This window comes from Pararge aegeria, chromosome 8 (assembly GCF_905163445.1).
Source record: "Pararge aegeria chromosome 8, ilParAegt1.1, whole genome shotgun sequence".
Taxonomy (NCBI): domain Eukaryota; kingdom Metazoa; phylum Arthropoda; class Insecta; order Lepidoptera; family Nymphalidae; genus Pararge; species Pararge aegeria.
In genome coordinates, this window is record NC_053187.1 from 17,554,747 (window position 1) to 17,575,536 (window position 20,790).

At 34.3% G+C, this 20,790-nt stretch overlaps 1 protein-coding gene across 1 annotated transcript; it reads left to right on the forward strand.

Annotated features, from left to right (window-relative positions):
* Positions 1 to 5,783: 5,783 nt before the first annotated feature.
* On the forward strand, positions 5,784 to 20,502 carry LOC120626038 (elongation of very long chain fatty acids protein 7-like; the record flags this gene model as incomplete). The annotated part of the gene is made up of 5 exons (XM_039893319.1): positions 5,784 to 5,819; positions 15,377 to 15,562; positions 18,521 to 18,589; positions 18,896 to 19,195; positions 20,278 to 20,502. Coding segments are annotated over 5 exons (816 nt in total), but the record flags the coding sequence as incomplete, so codon positions are not given.
* Positions 20,503 to 20,790: the final 288 nt, after the last annotated feature.

A 20,790-nucleotide genomic window follows, 5' to 3' on the forward strand; every position in this document is an offset into this window, starting at 1 on the left:
ATTTTGAAAATGGGAATGATACTGGAAAATGTTATAAAAAAAGGTCTCCGACTAATACTTTTATTGAACTCTGTGTCTTAGAGTACGACATACATAATACTTAATAATTATTTAAAGTATATGCACATATTAGAAAACTGAAAACAATATTTAATAATCGTTAAGTCTGAATATTTTATGGAGCACTGGCACAAATGAGTGATAGCCTATACACTACACGGTCAGCTGACGTGAAGTATAGGCGCCGCCATATTGGTCTCGGCTGCTCTAACGAGCGCCTGTCACTTTATCCCTACTCCGCGGCCTACCGTCACGCGACATGCAACACACAGACGAAAACGTTCGAGACGATGTAATAAAAGTTCCACTTTCCCGACCCGGGGATAGAACCCAGGGCCTCGTGATCAAAATGCAAAATTAAAAATACATTTATTTCAAGTAGGCCAACTTTATAAGCAATTTTGAAACGTTAAGTATGTCTGTTTGTAGTGACTCTACCACCGGTTCGGAAAGCGCAAACCGACAAGCGCTGGCAAGAAACTCAGTAGTTGCTCTTTTCTGATCTCAGTCAAACATGTTCCCAACTAGATCAACTAAATATTTTAGTGTTAACTGCCGTTGATTATATTGAATTTGATTTCGGAACGCCGATATGACTTATCGATTTATAGTTTAACCAAATCGCTTCGGGGTACGCCCATTAAATCTATTAATAAGTACTGAAACTTTGAACCAGCCTGTTTATTAGTTACCCAATTTCGTTAATCGTAACCTTCGGTTATATTTGTTTGCTTTTATTCTGACAAACTAAAATCAGATAGACAACCTTCTAAGAGCAGTTGGGTAACGGACAAACAGACTCACGGACAACATTTCACTTTTAATACTATATCAATAAACGTATTGGGTAATGAATGATGTGACAATTTGAAGACTACTAACTATTACTCGCGACTTCGATCGCATGGGAATTTTTATCTTCGTTTGAATATACATGACAAATTTTACTCTCTTGCTCTGTGTGTATATCTCTGTGACTACTTTTTTCTTTGGTGTACAATAAAAGTGTATTCATTCATTCATTCATTCATTCAATGATACATGGCCTGCTTAGTGAAAAAGCTTGGTAATCCTTCGTACAGTATATAGGTGACTTAAGACTATGGTGCTATTACGCCACATTTTATTTACACATATAACCTACATATATTTCCACATTGCGGAGTCTTACTTTATGAGAAACACTGAATCCTGCGGGACTAAAGCACGTGGGAGAAAATGCTATATTTGGAGATATAACAAAACATTTTGCAACAAACAAAAACAATATTTTGAAGGCGTATTACAAGATGTAATACGTCTTCTCTTTGACCACCACAGCATCAGTTGTTTTTACATTAAAGGTAAGTTAGGATTCACACGCATAGACACGTGGAAATTCAATATCAAGTCATGACAATTCGGTCATGGAAAAATTTCAAGTTATTTTTATATGAGAACTAAAGCAATTATATATATCATATAATTATATATATATATGCTTAATTTGAAGTTATAATGATTTCTCTAGTGATATTTTCATGGGTTTCGATACATTATCATATTGTCACAATGTTCGGCAAGAAAACTACATCTCAAAGGTTATACATTGCTTTCGACACACGACACGACATATAAACAAAACTGTAATAGTTACACCTACGCTGTGACAACCAAAGCAACAGTTGTTTTTACATTCAAGGTTAACAATGGTTCACACATATACACGTGTAAATGCGACTTAAAGTCATTACAATAGTCATTTGAAGCTATAATCATTTGTGACATCCAATATAATAAAATAAAATAAATAAATAAATATAATAAATAAATATACTAAGACAATACACACTGCCATCTAGCCTCAAAGTAAGCGTAGCTTGTGTTATGGGTACCAAGATGACTGATGAATATTTTTATGAATAATATACATAAATACATAAAATATAAAGATAAACAACCAGACGCTGAAAAACATTTATGTTCATCACACAAATATTTTCCAGTTGTGGGAATCGAACCCACGGCCTTGGACTCAGAAAGCAGGGTCGCTGCCCACTGCGCCAGTCGGCTGTCTATTGATACACTTTATGGATTTTTCTAGTATCCCCCCCATCTTACAAGCATTGTAGATTAATTTTCGATATTGTCACAAGCTCCGGCAAGCAAGCAAAGCATCTCAGGTCGCAATACTTTCCATACACGCATTGCCACATCACAGTACAAGCAGATCCTACCTATAATTACCAGTCAGTCACTAATTTATTAGAATGACTGCAACAAAGGGTGCTAGTGAGATTGACCAATAGCCGTCATTGTATATTATTATCTTATATCTTTAAACGAGCAATTCTTGTATATTATATAATTGGAATCTCGAAATCGGCTTCAACGATTATCATGAAATGTATATGTATGTATGTATGTATGTATGTATATGTATGTATGTATTCAGGGGGTCTCGGGGGCGATAAATCTATCTAGCTAGTATTCATTTTTAGAAAATGTCATTTTATTCGTGTTTTCCGGTAATAACTGATTTGGTGCAGACGAAGTTGCACGGGTCAGCTAGTCTATATATATATATATATATATATAATTGGAATCTCGAAATCGGCTTCAACGATTATCATGAAATGTATGTATTCAGGGGGTCTTGGGGGCGATAAATCTATCTAGCTAGGATTCATTTTTAGAAAATGTCATTTTATTCGTGTTTTCCGGTAATAACTGATTTGGTGCAGACGAAGTTGCACGGGTCAGCTAGTCTATATATATATATATATATATATATATATAGACCTATATATATATATATATAGACTAGCTGACCCGTGATAAATTTCATTATCGTGAATTTCATGATAATCGTTGAAGCCGATTTCGAGATTCCAATTATATATATATATATAGACTAGCTGACCCGTGCAACTTCGTCTGCACCAAATCAGTTATTACTAATTTTATCAATCAGTTATTATTAATCAGTTATATATATATATATATATATATATATATAAAATTGGAATCTCGAAATCGGCTTCAACGATTATCATGAAATGTATGTATTCAGGGGGTCTTGGGGGCGATAAATCTATCTAGCTAGGATTAAAATGTCATTTTATTCGTGTTTTCCGGTAATAACCGATTTGGTGCAGACGAAGATGCACGGGTCAGTTAGTATATATATATATAATTGGCATCTCGGAATCGGTTCCAATGATTTTCAATTTAGTATACAGGGGGTTTCGGGGTCGATAAATCGATCTAGCTAGGATTCATATATATTGGACATACGACCTTTTTTTAAGTCGAGTCGACTTCGCGATGCGGGGGCAAAGTCGCGCGGGTCCGCTAGTATAGCTATAATAAGATTATCGTTTAATTCCGTCAACTGAAACAAATTAAATGTGTTGCTTTGTAACAACAAATATTTATTTCGTTAGTTTTATTACATTACGCTATAATTGAATTTTTAGACAAATGTGTAAAAACACTTCTACCTGTAACAACAAATAAGCATTTAAAGTTTATTTCTTAAGTAAATTCACAAATAGTTTTTGTTATGAACATTATTTAAGTCACGCAGAATGACACGTCAAATTGTCTTTTTGACTTTCATATTTGTTACTGTTTTATCATAACTTTTGAACTGCTTTGTGAGAATAGAATTTTAAAGAATTCTAAAGAAATATACTTTCTTTACATATATACATTGTATAGTATTATTATTGATAATCTGAAGAACTTGTACCTACCTCATCATTGGCAATATGCAAATAATCGGTAAAAAGTTGATTGCTTAACAAGGGCTGCCGCGTGCGGTAACAGCGATTGGTTCTGTTTTTTTATTCAATTTGAATTTTAAGACAGAGCTCGCCCGGTGAAGTATTATTGTCATGCTTATTTCTGCCGCTAAGCAGCATTATTGCAATGCTGTATCCCCATCTGAAGGGCTTAGTTGCTGGCTTTATTTGGCTCAAGGCCGTGGGTTCGATTCCCACAACTGGAAAATGTTCGTGTGTTGAGCATGAATATTTTTCAGTGTCTGGGTGTGTATATGTATATTCTAAGTATTTATGTATATTATTTATAAAAATATTCAACAGTCATCTTAGTACCCATAACACAAGCTACGCTTTCTTTGGGGCTAGATTGCGATGTGTGTATTGTCGTAATATATTTATTTATTTATTTATATTTATTTAATGACTATGATGTTGGTACGGTTAAGGTTGTTAACTCAGTAGTAGCTATCAAAGCTACTACTGAGTTTGTAGCCAGTTTCTTAACGGTAGAACCTGCCCTCAGAAATACAAACATTTCAAAATGAATATAAAAAAAAGAAACGTGTGTGTACTTATGTATACGCGTTAGAAGTAGTGTTGCCCAAATGCAAGAACAAGACGAGACTTAGCCAGTCTTGGTCTTGGTCTTGCGCCAATACACCTGGTCTTGGTCTTGGTTTTGGTCTTGCGCTCCCAGTCTTGGTCTTGGTCTTGGTCTTGCAGCAAGAGTCTTGCAAGTCTTGCAATTACCTATTAGTCTATTACTATTTATTAAAGTTTACTTTAAATCTTAGAAAAACGTATTAGAATTGGAACATTGTGAGCTTGAATTAACATAGCCATAGTAAAGATCAAGCAGATTAATAAATAACTGAAGATTTGATAAGAAATTCGAAAAATCAACTGACCTATATGTCGTTTTCCATGGAAGTAACTGTTTCTTAATAAACATTTATGATTTATAAGCTTACATTTGCTAAAACATGTAAAAAAACAAATTAATTACAATAACTTGACTGTATTTTAAAGAACAATACTTATCTGTCTAGAAAGAGATTGAACCCTCAACTTATAAGAAATTTAATAAAAGAGTTTTACGATTTATCATTTAATTGAATAAAAAATAAAATACAACACAAATCAACAGCTTTATCATTAGGTTATGATACTTTATATCAATTCTTTTGACCAAGAATTAATACAAAGTAACCATCTGGCTGACTCATCACTTAACCTATTTCTATGTTTTCTAATTACTAATGATGCTTTAGAAAATAACCTCTCAGCAGGTACTGAAGTTGCAGGTATTGAGAGAAAATCACGGGCCATTTTCGATAAAATCGGATACTCTGTCTCATGCGTCCTCCACCAATCTAAAATGTCTTCCGAGCTGGCAGTTCTTGGTTTTCTCAGGTACTCCTCCAACTCGTCTATCACTAAGCCTTGAAGACAAGATCCAGATGACGTCGAGGGACATTCATAGAGTTTATCAAAGTCTATTACGTCTTCATCTTCATCACATACTTTATTGTCTTTTTCTGGTAATTCCAGAGATTTGTTCAGTGAGTGTAGACTTTTATATTCTTCATAAAGTTCATTGAACTTGCGCAGACTTTCTGTTTTAAGTTGCTTCCCCCACATTGTCAGGTCAAAAGTCTGAGCCTTATGCCTTGGGTCTAAAATTAAAGAAGTACAATAAATCCAGTTGCTCTTCTTGTAATGTTTAAGCATTTTGTCTCGAGCTGCTTGGAAAGCTAGAATGAGCCTTTCATCCACTTCAGATCGATTAGGTTTCTCATCTAACTGTTTTACCATGGATTCAATTTTATCTAGCAAGAGATTAAATGATACAATGACTAGCGGTAACGTAACATATTTGTCTCCACCAAGTTTTGTACTTAAAAGTTTAAAGTTTATTAGAAATTTATGTAATTTTTCGAGTACCTGCCATTCATTAGCTGTGATTTGAAAATCATTCAATTCGGTGACAGAACTGCACAATATGTCAATGCCCGCTCTCACTTTTAAACCAAATCCAATCATATCATGTGTGGAATTCCATCTCGTTGGACAGTCAAGAATGGCATTTAGATTTGATGGCACGCCAGCTGCTTCACAAGCAGACTGAAACTTCTTCTTCACTATCTCACTTCTTTTTATTTTACTGGAAATACTGCGTAACTTTGTTACAGATGTACGCGAGTCAGCAATATTTGGTGCAGATTCTTCATCTTCCTCATCCTCAGTTTCGTCTGCATAGTCTTCGTACTGCTGATCTTGCGCGTTAGTGTCAGACTCACAGTGTAATGCTAAGGTCTTTAATAAATCTTGTACACCAAGGTTTAAAATGTGAGCAAAGCACCGGAAATGTTGATTGTCTGAATCAAAGTGTGGCGGCAGCTGTTTGCCCAGTTCATACATAAATTTGGTATTTGCAGTTGCGTTGTCGACCGTGATACCTTGTATTTTATCAATTATGCCATATTCCAATAAACATTCATGGAAAATCGTTGCAATATCTTCCCCAGTATGTCGACCGCGTGATGGTATAAAATCAAGAACTACAGATCGATACTTCCATTCGTTGTCTATATAATGAATAGTAACCCCGTAGTAACTCCTACCAGCAATTGACGTCCACCCATCAATGGTAAACGACATTTTAGATGATAATGGTTGAAGTCGTTCCTTGAGATTCAATTGGAGCTCTTCAAATCGCTCTTTGACTTTCCTTCTAAGTGTAGACCTTTTAGGAAACACCATATTAGGGCAAATACGTCGAAAATATACTTGTGTAGCTTCGTCATCGAAAAATGAGAAGGGAAGATATTTTTTCACCACCCAATCAACTGTAGCTGTCGTGATGTTGTCACTGCTGTTTTCCGACTGAAACAAAACAATAAATCTTGTGTTATTATTTAAAACATACTAGGTTTGAGCGTATAAGAGGAGGAGGTTTGTTGTTGTTAAATCGAGAAAATCGTTAAATTGATATTTGTTATATTAAGGTTGCACTGTACTGTAATTTACCAAAATAAAGTACTTAGTTGTTACTGGCCGATTAAATGAAAATATGGGTGTTTATAAAAAATATTTAAGACGATAATTACATACTTAATATGTCGCACCCCTAGATGAAAACACCACTAACTCAAAAATACTTACGTAAGTTAATGGCGTTTTTGAAAGTATCGCATGAATAGCTACGCGGAGTTAAAATTCTTTTAACTGTTAAAAAAATATTCTTACCTGTCCACTTCTTCCAGCGGTTACTAAAAAGCTTGTGATATCTCCACTTAATTTTGGTTTAACAGGAAGAAATATTTCTGATTCCTTTTTGTGGAAAGACATTAGATGTTTCCTTAAGCCTGAAGTGTTTCTGTTTTTCATTTTTATTTCAATCTTTTTATGTTGGCACAATTTACACAAGGCAGTTTGGGATGCATGAATTATTTCGAAAAACTCCTTAAATTTGCTTTTGGGTCTTTTAGATCTGTGACTCAAACTCTCGTTACTCGGACTAGAATAATTTGAATCTTCGTCACTCATATTAAATTGTACACGTGATACGTTTTTAGAAAACAACGAGAATTAGTAAAAACAATTATTAAGTTAGAATCGAAGCACAGCTCAATTGGAAATGACTGGAATTAAAATAATTCCTTCATTTATAGTACGTTTCCTTGCTTTTTACCTCGCCACGTGCCGGCTCTATGAAAAGGATGCCGCCGCAAATCGAACGATGCCGCGTGCGGCGTACAAACACACACTAAATATTACCTACTTGTACAGACGCGACCCGTGAATAAAATATATGTAAAGAATTAGTGCCAATCACTATTCTTTACATATAAGTGAATGTTTTGGCGTGCATCTATACTAATATTATAAAGCTGAAGAGTTCGTTTGTATGTTTGATGACAGAAGTTTTAAAATAAATAAATAAATCCTGAACGTCACTATACCTCCAAAGTTACTATTCCTCGTGGACGAAGTCGCGGGCACAGCTAGTAAATACTTACTCTCATCATCTCTCTCAGAGATATTCGAACACTTTTTTGCTATTTTTTCTTGTAAAAACTTAAGAAATATAATGACTAAATGTACAATAATAGTACCTAAGTAATTAGTTTAAAACCATATAAGTAATCAATATTATAATTACTTACTAGAATGAATTATTATGACATCTACTACCTATCCTCACCATTTTATCCTAATCATAATACTACTTGCGTGATCAGTATAATGTATTCATTTTCATTCTAAGCACTCTGAAACTTATTTATTCTTTGGAACACCTGTAGGTACTCTTAAAATTCGAAATTATTTTGCATGAATAGTGTCAAATGTTATGATTTCGGCGCGGCGGCAACGATTGTTTTAGATTTCAAAAGAAGCCGCCGGCGCGTGTATCATAACCATGTACTTCCGAAAAGCGGCAAATTTCTTTGAGAAGTAAGTACAAAACCTTTGATGCCGCATTATCAAAGTGCCGATGGTTAAAACATAACTATGCATGCACTCAGTTTGATTTTAATAGATATTTTTTTATTCGCTATGTTTATGGTATTAGTCGTAATGCGCATAGGTCCAGTTTTTCATATTCTTTGATATAGTTTTTTGCGTCTCATAGAATTCCTAAGCGTACCTACCTACCTATACACCGAACTGTTACACCTAACTACTCCGTGAAATAGCGCTAAGTCCTAGCTGCAAGACGCAAGAGTCTTGCAGGCTATGTCTTGTTCTTGCTCAAGTCTTGCACGGTCAGTCTTGGTCTTGGTCTTGCTAAAAATACGCGGTCTTGTTCTTGGTCTTGGTCTTGCAAAAACGCAAGAACAAGACCAAGACTGCAAGACCAAGACTGAATTTGGGCAACACTAGTTAGAAGTTATACCTCTTTGGTGAAACAAGATAAAAATCTTTACAAAAATTTTATCTTTCGCCTTATTCTACATTTGTAGAAAAAACTACACTAACAATAGAAAAAAGGTATTTAATACATTGAAAGTTTTATCATAACGCATTATCTTGTTAAATAAAGTTTACTTGAATATAACAATAAAATTATTTCTTCATAATTAATGGACATAATAAACATAATTAAATTTGGAATACTAATTGACTCAAGTTTCACGCAAAATTCAAATTAGAGATTTGTGTACAATTGAATCAATTCAATTGCTGGAATGAGCCCGCAGACTTTGACAATTGAAAGTGTACAATGTCAAACCTTATAGCTAACTTCATCGTGTCGGTTTTTTGGGACGGTGCGCGCGCGCATCGTAAAAATTTACTCTCATAATTTTTCCATAACGCGCCAATAGAAGTATAACATGAAAAAAGCACGGGTTCAAAAATATAAGGTCGATTCGGTTTATAAATCTTACTATTAAATAAAACCTGTTGCAGTAACATAGGCCTGGAAGACAGCAGATACACAAATGGTTCTAGTCTGTGTAAGGGCTTTGCTGATGTGTCCTAATATACCCTATGTTAGCACTAAGTTTGCGTGCACAATGGGGATATGTAATGTATGTAATATTTCAAATGTGCTTATAATCTAGGCCTACTAATATAACTAAAACAATTCAAACAAATACTACCGGATATTCCATGAGTTTATATAACTTTTAAATAAATATAAATTTACTAACCATTGGTTTTATTTCCTTGCGATCGAAGTAAACATCAGGGATAAAACCCAGCGATCATCGATTTACATAATACCGTCCCTCGCCTTTAATCGTTTGTGTGCGCCTCGCCTTGTTTTGTAATCTACAATTTTTTTAATGATATAACGATAAGGTATAATTGGTTCATTCTATTTTGACGTTACGATACTAAAAAGCGGCGCCTAAATTGCCTATTTGATTAATAAAAGTATTGAATAATATTTATAAAAACACGAAGCTTGGAATGAATAACTTATTTGAAGTTGTTAATTAAAAATAATAAGTACAAAAAAGTTCTTTGCAAAATAAATGTTATGCATTATTCTACTAGATAAAGGAGCGCTAATCGAAGTAATGTTGTAATAGTAAATATTTCATTTACTTAAATGCACTCACGACTTTCAATTCCTTTCTTAGAACAACGCATTGAGAGCATTATTGTGAGCAATATGGCATAATGGACGCAGTGTAGCTATTATACAGTTGTGAGGCAAAAGCGTAGATAATCCTATTAAATGTAGCATTTCCCAAATTTTCTAATTGCTATAAAGATAATTTTAGTGTGGGGAGAGCTATTTTGTACGAACTTGCAAGTTTCCACGAAAGTTCTACAAATCAAAACAATATGAAGTTCGAGTACGTCTATTTTACAGAATTTTTTGACAGGTCGAGCTTGTCAGTTTGTTGTCAGCGTTGACGGACTGCAGATTTTGATGTAAAGATGCTGGCAAGAAACTTACTTGTATGGAAAACTGAACAGGTACAATGGAGTATGTATGGATTCGTTCCATTTTGCAGTTAAATTGTACAAGTAGACATGTCAGACTTTTCCTTGAATAATAGCTTATGGTTAGAAATATTAGGCAAATATAAAAATATTAAGAAAATATTTATTTGATCATTCTATTATATTTCTAATTTAAAATGATTTTACTACGTGATAATAATTATGCAGTGTATTCCACGCTCTGACATTTCAAACGGTGCTATCTGCTGAAGTGCGACAGAACACTGCAAAACTATTCCGACGACGGTGTACCGCTTTTAATAATAAGACCCTAATGCACGTTACACTAACGCCTAACAAATCAATGCCTAATCTAATTATTTTCCTAGGCATACGTCTATCTTTCACGATAGAGATTTCAATAGAGCGTTGGTGAAATGTTTTTTTCTATTAGCACCACCTAAATCATTACACATCCAATTCAGGCGTTTTCTAGGTTTAGTGAAAATGGGCATAAGTGTTTTATAGAGTGTTAGTAAGGCTACCGACGATGACTTATTCCAGCTGCATGATTATTAAACGGTATAATGGAGTATCACGGAGTAAACTCACTGTTTCAGCACACAGTGGCTTAGTTTTTGTCGTGGATGTGTAAGAATAGAATTGCCGCAATTTAAATAACTTTGTTGATTTTTTTGTGACTAAAATGGATATTTCTTTTATGTTATATATTTCTATTAGGTATATAGAGGACTAGCGATTCCTTGCGAGTTCGTCCGCATATAAGTCTTGGACTTTTATTTACCACTTATATGCATGATTAAACTTTAACCGTTTATGCAGCGCACGTAGCGGACGCACTCAAAAGAAAAAAAACCCTGATTTTGAAACATTCTTTATTGGTGCTATGTTGCTATTGTTCTTAACGTGATGATATATTATAGCCTCATCTCTTCTAGTATCTCTTATAGTCTTCCTCGATAAATGGGCTACCTAACTCTGAAAGAATTTTTCAACTCTGAATAAAACCTGAGATCATTGCGTTCAAGTAAGTAAACAAACAAACAAACTCTTCAGATTTATATATAAAGTATAAGAACTTTTTCTAATTATACCATAGAAAGGTTCGAGCTTCAGCAAACGGTGTTTTATTTAAAAGTAATATTCACGCCTGCCAAATTCTATACGGCAATGAAACTTATTGTCTCATTTGCAATTCGTTCGTATTGGATTGTAAACCTTTACGTGACGTGACCGCACGGGCTTTTGTTCGCAAGTATCGCAGTATTTTGATCACCATTATAATCATAGCAACTGATGGACGTCCACAGATGTATTTCACTAATAGTTAGTATGACGTAAGAGATGATGTAGTCTAAGATGGTAGCGGTCTAGCCTGGTTGAGGTTATATAAGACTCATTACTACCCCTTATAAAATTTAGCAATTAAGCCCTTATTAATTTTAGAAATTAGACTATAACGTATTAGAAACATGTAGGAATTTTCCAAATTTTACAGTTTCATACCTCCCTGTGACTTGTTTGATGACGTTTGCCCACTTAGTGGGACTTGGGAGGTCTGCTAGCGTTTTTCGGGTCACTGTTCTATACCCCGGTGCTCATTGTGATTTCTCGCTGTGTTCAAAGTCAAGAGTGAATAACAAGTACATCGCTCAATTGCTTAAAAAGTCAAGAGTGAACAGGCAACCGGAACTGCGTTCCGAAACGAGTAAAAAAAGCGCTTTGATTTATATCCCCCTCCAGTCTTATGTGGGGTTATATAGGTAGTATTTACATTTGAGAAATTTAAATAAAATACGGATTAGGTTACTCCAAAATAGGACATATTTAAATACAAAGTGCTGCGTTACTTGTTAATTATATACATGGTGTTCTGTTGGATACCATCCAGGAATTTCTTTTCTGACTTACTTCAAATTCTTCGTTCGAGTTTCTTAAGAAGTTCGTTTTTGTATCTATGTATGTTTCTTTCATAACATTAACTTTGGTTGAAATTGATTAATTAAATTTCATTATTTCTTGACAAATAAAAAATATGTAAAAGAACTGGCATTTTATATAATAACACTATACGATGTATGTTTTGTGTTTTAGATGAAGTAAATTACCATTATACTAAAACAAAAAGTATTCAACTTTGAATATATAACATTCAACGTAATATATATGTTATGTTATAGCCCAGCATAAAGCAAAGTAACTTTACTCAACTGTCCCTATTAAGTAATTCATTACAAGTTTTCTATTTCCATCTCTCCGTAAGGTTTCATAATAAATTCTCAAATAATTCTGGCACATGATCATCCAGAGGCTAGTACCAACCTTGTTGTCCTAAGTTAACTCAAGACTTTAAGAACGTTAGAAGCAACGAGTTCACTAGACCAAATTCACTAAATATCATCTCGTAAAGACTCGCTCGGGAAGCCGTGCGATCCAATGATGTCTAACGCCATGCAATTCATTCCAGCAGCCACGACCACTCCGTCAACAGTGCACGACTGAGAAGAAAGTATCACTGCTTGGCAAAGCTAGAAATAGGCAAGCAGAAAATTCTATGCATGTGTATCTAGAGATCTTCTGTTAGCTGCTATGCAGGATACCTGATATCGGTTACTCGTCAGCTCATCATTGGCGTGCATAGGGTATGCACTGGGTATGCAGATGATATAAAATGAAGAAAAACTCAGTATGAGTTATAAATACTTCAGGAGAGGCATTATAAGAGTTATAAAAAGCCAGCATTCATAGCTCATACTGGAGATTTTCTTCCTTTCTCCCTCTATGCACGCCACTGCAGCCCATCTCAGACTACTGATGGATTAAGACCTCTTAATTAGCACGCCTTCTTCTTGTACTGCTGGTGAGCTGCATTCAGTTTTACCTTGCTGCCTTGAAAATGTAATCACGAACTGGTGGTCAGCTGACGCTTGTCCAGTACACGGTTGCCAATTCAGGCTCCACCACCTGTCCTCCGATATACGTGGCCAGCCCAACTTCTTAGAGCCACTTCCATTTAAACGATACCAAAAGTAGTGATAAAAAGTCGAACTGGAACCACCAGTTCGATTTTTTATCACTACTTCAGGACTCACTACAGGGCACAGGTCTTCACTCAGAATATAAATAATAATAATATCAATCACACATCGCCATCTAGCACCAAAGTAAGCTTAGCTTGTGTTATGCGTGCTAAGATCACTGATGAATAATTTATTTTAGGCATAATACACATTGCATATAAACGCCCAGACGCTGAAAAACATTGATGTTCATCACACAAATATTTTCCAGTTGTGGGAATCGAACTAACGGCTTTAGACTCAGAAAGCGCGTCGCCGAATGAGAATGAGAAGGGTTTACGCTGCAGTAGGTACACCATTCTGGTCAAGTGCAGATTGGTAGTCTTCGTAACCTTTGGGAACATTAAATTGAATGCTGATGCTTTCCTTCGCCGTTAAAGAAAGTGATATTTAAGTTGCCGGGGCTTGAACTCGGTCCCCCTGAGAAGAGAGGCCGAAGTTTTACTCTCTAGACTATCTAACCTAATCTATCTAATCTAATTTAGATCTTGAAAGATAGTTAAAGCCTTTATTGCACAAATTAAAAGCGAAAACAAGAAATAACAAAACAATAAAAAATACATATATATAAGATGCGCAAAGGCGGTCTTATCGCTTTAGATAATTTTTCGAAACACCTCTATATTCTAGAGACAGGTAATAGGCATTTTATTACATCCACTCATTTTAGCTCGTAACTCAGAGCAATGTGGATTATTTTCAAGTGACAAATAAACGATGCCGAATGAAGAAATTTCTTTGTTTTAGTTGAATTTGAATTGAATATTGAACAGGTTAACTAAATATGTATATTATCTATGTCAGATTCGGTATTCGGTTTAGTATCGGAAGTAGTCTTGAGCGCAGTAGTAAGCCTTTAACCTACTGAAGGATAAGTAAATAAATTTCTAGTGATTTTTATTTACAATGGCTTCATTATTTGACCAGTCATTATTACAAAATGGCAAAGAAAGCCATGATCTATGTAAGTGTTACAATAATATTATCACTCGCAACTTTCTTCTGCGCGTAACTTATGTTATGTTAACGAATAATATATACATTTAAAATATCAATTAAATAATCGGAACTAACAGGATTTGAACCCGCATGATGACGTCAGAGTGGTACACGGTTATCCCCCCACCCCTCCTCTTCCCGTGAAAGTCGTACGAAGCGCCTAAGGGATTATAAGCCTGCCCGTCACCGGATCGGAGTGAGGCAGCGGAGCCGAGAAACGAAGAAATATTAACCTTCAATTGCATAAAATCTCCGCTCCTCTTAAGTGGACTGGGACTTTCGAGCTAGTTTCAAAAATCATATACAACCCGTAAGCGGGGAAACAGGGCGGAGAATCACGTGCGGGGAAGCGCAGCGGTGAAATCGTAGCGTACGTACGGCCAAGCTCCGCATATTGATAAACACAGCAACTCCACTCCGTATTACTTTCTCACTTCGCTCCGCAGCCTCGCTCCGCTCCGGTGGACTGGGCAGCCTTACGGAAAACGAACAGCAGTGTTATCTGTGCTACTACCGACTAATAATAATAAGAATAATAAACTAAACCAGTATTATGAAAATTTAGCTTAATTTGCTATAATCCGCGAAAAGCAGGAGAATCTGTACGGTGTAATTTATAACTTTTCGGATACATTAAATTTGATATATTTATATAATGTAAATATGGACGATTGGCGCAGTGGGCAGCGACCGTGTTTTCTGAGTCCAAGGGTTCGATTCCACAACTGGAAAATTGTTTGTGTGAAGAACATGAATTTCAGTTTTTCAGTTTTCATCCGTTGAATATTATATATATTTATGTATATTATTAATAAATAGCTACGCTTACTTTCGAGCAAGATGGCGATGTGTGTATGGTCGTAGTACTTTTATTTATTTAATGATTATTCATTCTTGCTTGGACCAAAGGTATTAGGAAACAAATACGTCTAGTTTGAAGGGTACAAGTTAAAGCCAAAAGACGGGAATATATTCTTGTGCTTCGCTTCTGGATAGTTTTCCGAGAAGCGCTACTTTTCTTAATCGTATTTTTTACTTCCAGCTACAATTCAAACATGGACATTTGAAGAAACATTTTTGGGTCTGGCGGTCGTCATACTATCATATTTATTTTTAGTACTGAGGTTGTTACCGAATTTCATGAAAAACAGAAAACCTTTTCAATTGAAGAACGCACTGCTGTTTTACAACATCTTTCAAGTTGCCTTCGCATCATATGCAGTATTTTTGGTGAGTACGGTAGATTGCTATAATAATAAAGGAAGGCAAATATAAATAATCAAAACTTGTTCTTTATGGATAAATCAATAAAATAGAAAATATGAAAAATCGAAAAGAAAACTTTTGTTTTTAATTTTTAATAAATTGGATATAAATAATAGAAAATCAATCATAAGTTTGAATTGAATTTTTGCGTACTATTAAATTCGTTGAGTGTTTAAGAGTCAAAAATTATAGATAATAATTTAGACTAAAATAAGATCACTAAATTAATCATAAAAAGTCTCGACCAGATTACTAGTACGTAATGTTACTGTAAGATAGTGATAACAAAAAAAAACCTGGCTAAGTTTGTTGTGGGCTCTTCTTGGACCAGGGCGCGTTCGGAACCCTGCTAGCTTCAGTTTTAAGTTAAAGAATGCAGTTATCATCATCACTAACATTAGTGTGACATGTTAAATGTATGAACGCTTTATAAGTGTCTGTAATAAGGTCTACGCGAATAAAACATTTTTTGAATTTGAATTTGATAATACATGTAGGTACCTCACGATCAGTAACAATTATAAAACACAATTGGACACACCGGATATGAGACGCCAAAATACTTAGGTATATTTTCGCATTTTGACCAACTTTAAAATTATTACAAGTAACCATCGTAAACGCATTTAAAATTACAGAATTAATTAAATTATAAAATACTAATATTCAGTTATTATTTTATTTTCTTAATATACTTATACTAAGAAGCTTTTGCGTTTAAACACCTAAAAGTTACGAAAATATAAACAAAGTTATGTAATTATCGTAATGAAATAGATTAGGCATGAACACGAATGTAAATGAATAAAAAATCCTTTATTTTTATTACCATTAATATCTTCTTATATTAGCAAACGTAAACTTGCTCCAATATTGGCGAAAAGTTAAATAAAATCCATTAATTTCCTTTAAACTTAAAACTACCGTTAGCATACGTAAATATATTTCGAGATATAATAAGCAGTTTTATGTACTGTTGGAAACAGAAATTAGGTATTTTCAGTCATGATTACGATATATTAAAAATTCCATACCTACTTATTATAAAATTAAAAAAAAAAAACAAAAAAAATCCAGTAGGTACTTAACGACAAATTTACATATGTATGTGCAAAAAAACTTGGTGAAATAAAAAGGTTTGCTAACTAAAAGAGGTCAAATAAATTTCGCGGAGGTTTGATTAAAATTAAAACCTACACTATCACTTTTAGTTACAAGGCACCCTAGCACTAAGTACTATTACTGTTTTCCTTGTGTTTTTTCTATTTTTTCTATTCTTTTCTATTCTAAATTCGTATGGTTCGCGGAAGATAATGAAAACTTAAAGCTAATGAAAACTTTAGAGCGCGGCTTGGACACGGAGCGTTAGTATGTTTTGTGTTCTTCCAAAATATAGAAATTCTGTTTCTTGCTTATAACACGTTTCCAACAATATAGTCTTAGAAAAGTCATCATCATCACATCAACCTATTACTATAGAGCACGGGTCTCCTCCAACAAAAAGAAGGGGTTAAGGCCTAAGTCCAAATCGTTGGCCCGGTGCGGATTGGTGGACTCCACATTCCTTTGAGAACATTACGTAGAACTCTCAGACATGCCGGTTTCCTCAGGATATTTTCCTTCACCGTTGAAGCAAGTGATATTTTAATTACTTAAAACGCACATAACTTGAAAAGTTATAGGTTTGTGATGGGATTCGAACTCGACCTCTTACCCAATGCGCTATCACCGCTTAGAAAAGTATTGTATCCTAATTAAACTAAAATACAACAAAGTTAGAATAGATCTAACAGTGTAAATTGGCAAATTGCCACATACTTATCATAACTATAAAATTATTATATATATATCACTAAAATAATGTCAGGTGCTGATTTTCATTTCGCTCCATCTGTAAGTTTGTCAGCCACACTGCTTCGGTGCACCTTCCTGTACCCTTTTAATTTCTAGTTATAGATAAAAAATAGTTGGTAAATCCAAAAGTGCACGCCGCATAATCTCATTCATTACAATAAAATTGAGATTATTTGTTAATAATAATTAAACTTCATCTAATTATACTGTGAAAAGTAATAGGCTTCTATTTTTCAAAATACTGCAGCCTATAAGAAAATAATCAACTCGATAAGTGAAGTATTTCGCTCGTTATCGTGACCAAAAGATACGGGATCCGCACATACAGACAGAAATTTTTTAAACAATTTTTTAATTAGTTAAATAATAAAAAGAATTTTAAAATATCATGAGTGTTAAAAATAGTGTTTTTTCTCAACATTTGTCTATTTATATAGACTTATAAAAGCAATAAAGAAAAAAAAGGGACATTTTAAGATGGAGAATCACTCTGACAGTAATACCCAACTCAACGCTTCGCTTATGAGGCGTGCAAAAATGATATAAAGATTTAAGTACCCTATATTAGGAAGAGTTGTGAATATTACTGGCAACTCGTATTATTTTCCCTATTCTTTGATTAAATAATTGAATCCAAATTTTATTCCTAATTATTCCTGCTTGGTTTTACCTACTTGCCCTTTGCTTCGGAACCATTCTTGAAGCGCCTTAATTTGACATTTCAAACGTAGAGCGTTAACACTAATCTGGGTCACCACAATTCAAAACAGCTCTTGTGAAACGTTCGTAATTACATAATATAATATAGTTTTACTGTGAGTTGGTGATGAACCTTTAAGTAAAGCTAATGAATATAAATTTAATAATTTAGCTGGTAAATAATGGTATATGATTATAATTATAGTCTATGATTGGGTTCTTACAACCATCTCTTAAGTCATTATTATTTTTATATTATTGATCCATGTTTCAAAATTATAATACTTTAAATTTCAGAATAATACTGTTTTAAGCGGATAGTAGTAAGCCTTATGTGTGTAATTTAATTTAAGTGATTATTTTTTTCAGTATACAAGATATATTGTAAAACACGGCGTTATTACAACTCGGTGCCCTAAAGGTGAAGACTTAAAAGCGGTAAGTCAAAAAAACAGTCTTTGTGGACTGCCTATAAAAGTTAAAACTAAATCCATGAAATTATACACACTCTATACATATAGCTCGTGGGCAGCGTGCGGTGACGATGATACGAGTTTCCCGCATTTTGTTCACCAAAAAAAGCTAAGAAGCTTATAGAAGATTTCACTCCAAAAATCTAAATAGTGCTCTTATTTTAAAATGTTATGAAATTTTTAATGCGCCTGTTAATATTGTTAGAGCAATTGTTTGTTTGCACGCTTATGCTAGCACGTATTATTTGTTTATAGACTTTTTATCTTCCAGGTTATTTCCGAAATCACACCATATTTTATAGCAAAGCACATCGACCTATTAGATACGGTATTCTTCGTGCTCCGTAAGAAGGAGAATCAAGTTACTTTCCTCCATGTTTTCCACCACACACTCATGCTTACATGGGCCTGGTTTTACCAGCTGTATTACCCTGCGGACCATTTCGTGGTGGTTGGGCTCATAAACAGCTTCGTACATGTATTGATGTACGCGTACTATGGGATTTCGTCATTAGGACCGGAGTACGCTAAATATGTTTGGTGGAAGAAGCACCTCACTAAAGTTCAGTTGGTAAGCCTTTGCACATTATCAGTGATACTGATTGTTATCAATGATATTATATTATTGCTTATTAAACTGAGGAACTGATAAAAAAAAACCTGGGGCTATTAAAAGAATGTATAAACGAGTAATAATTACAACAAATTAGATTAAATTAAATAATAAAAATAAGCTATATAACATTAAAAATTAAAAGTATTTAAAAATAAAACAATAACCAAAAATTCAAATTCAAAATAATAATAAAAACAAAACATTCAAACATATAATTAATATCCTAGATTACCTACTCTCTAATAACATTTTAATTTGCTTTTGGAGCTGAAGCGGCGGGTGTGAAATATGTCCAGTTCCGAATTACTATGAGTAAGGTCATTGAGCAAGCGTAGCGCACGAGTCAGTGCGTGGTCAATTTAGTTCTGCACCATGGTAAAGCAAACAAATGACGATGACGCGCACTGACATAGCCATCCGGTACATGCAAACCTATCGACCCTAACATAAAGAAATTTATCTTTCGCCTTATTCTGCGTTTGCAGAAAAAACGACACTAACAATAGAAAAAAGGTTTTTAATAAATTGAAAGTTTTATTATGACTTATATCTATTTAAATAAAGTTTATTTTAATATCACAAATAAAAACATTTTGGTGAATACAGTTATCAGTTATCACGCAAACATACGTAGAAGTCTTATATAAACGGGAGTAAACTTCTCCTATTCCATGTTCCCGTGCTTTAGCAGGTGGACACGTTAATTATATCCCCTGTCAGGGGATATAATCGGGGGATTTAATTTTTGTCTCCTGCCTGTGCTTAGCCCCGCTGGGGACTTAATTAATTTTTTATCCTCTGAAAAAAAAGAGCTGACTAGTCATTTGACGAGTAGCTTGCATTAAAAATTTTAAATCTTGTCCCACGGATAGATTAGGTTTGGCAAAGGATAAAATGTATGCCATAGATTTTATATAATTTCACTAGATTGCTATAAAACATTTTTCTTTTTTGAACTAAAGATAACTAAGTAACTATTTATTTTGTGCTACAAAAGATATAAACAAACCTCAACCCTTTTCCACATTGTATTTCAGATACAATTCATCCTGGTGCTATGCAATCTCTACTACCAGCAGAAGTTAACTCCGTGCCCCATTCCAGCCTTGTTCCACTACTACTGCCTCTCCTGCATAATCTCCTTCTTCGTTCTCTTCATGAACTTCTATTTAAGAAGTTACTTTACTGTATCAAGGAAAAAAGCAGCACTGAAAAGTATGGAAGGAAACAATACTTGTGATGTTGGAATAAAAATAAATTGAGCGATTAAACTTTTTTTTTATTTTTTTATAGTCACAATCGACGAACCAAGCAGATGGCCCACTTGATGGTGAGTGGTCGCCTATGAATAGAGCAACACCTCACAGGGCATGTAAGGAGCAAGTCCTGCAACATGCCGCTGTCACAAAAAGCTCTACTACTACTACAAATATTCTTATTCTGTACCTTTTAAAACACCTTTTAGAATTTTTATAAATTTAAAAAGCATATACAAATTTTCGGAACCGACAGGATTTGAACCTGCGACTCTCTCGGCAATCGTGGCCTGA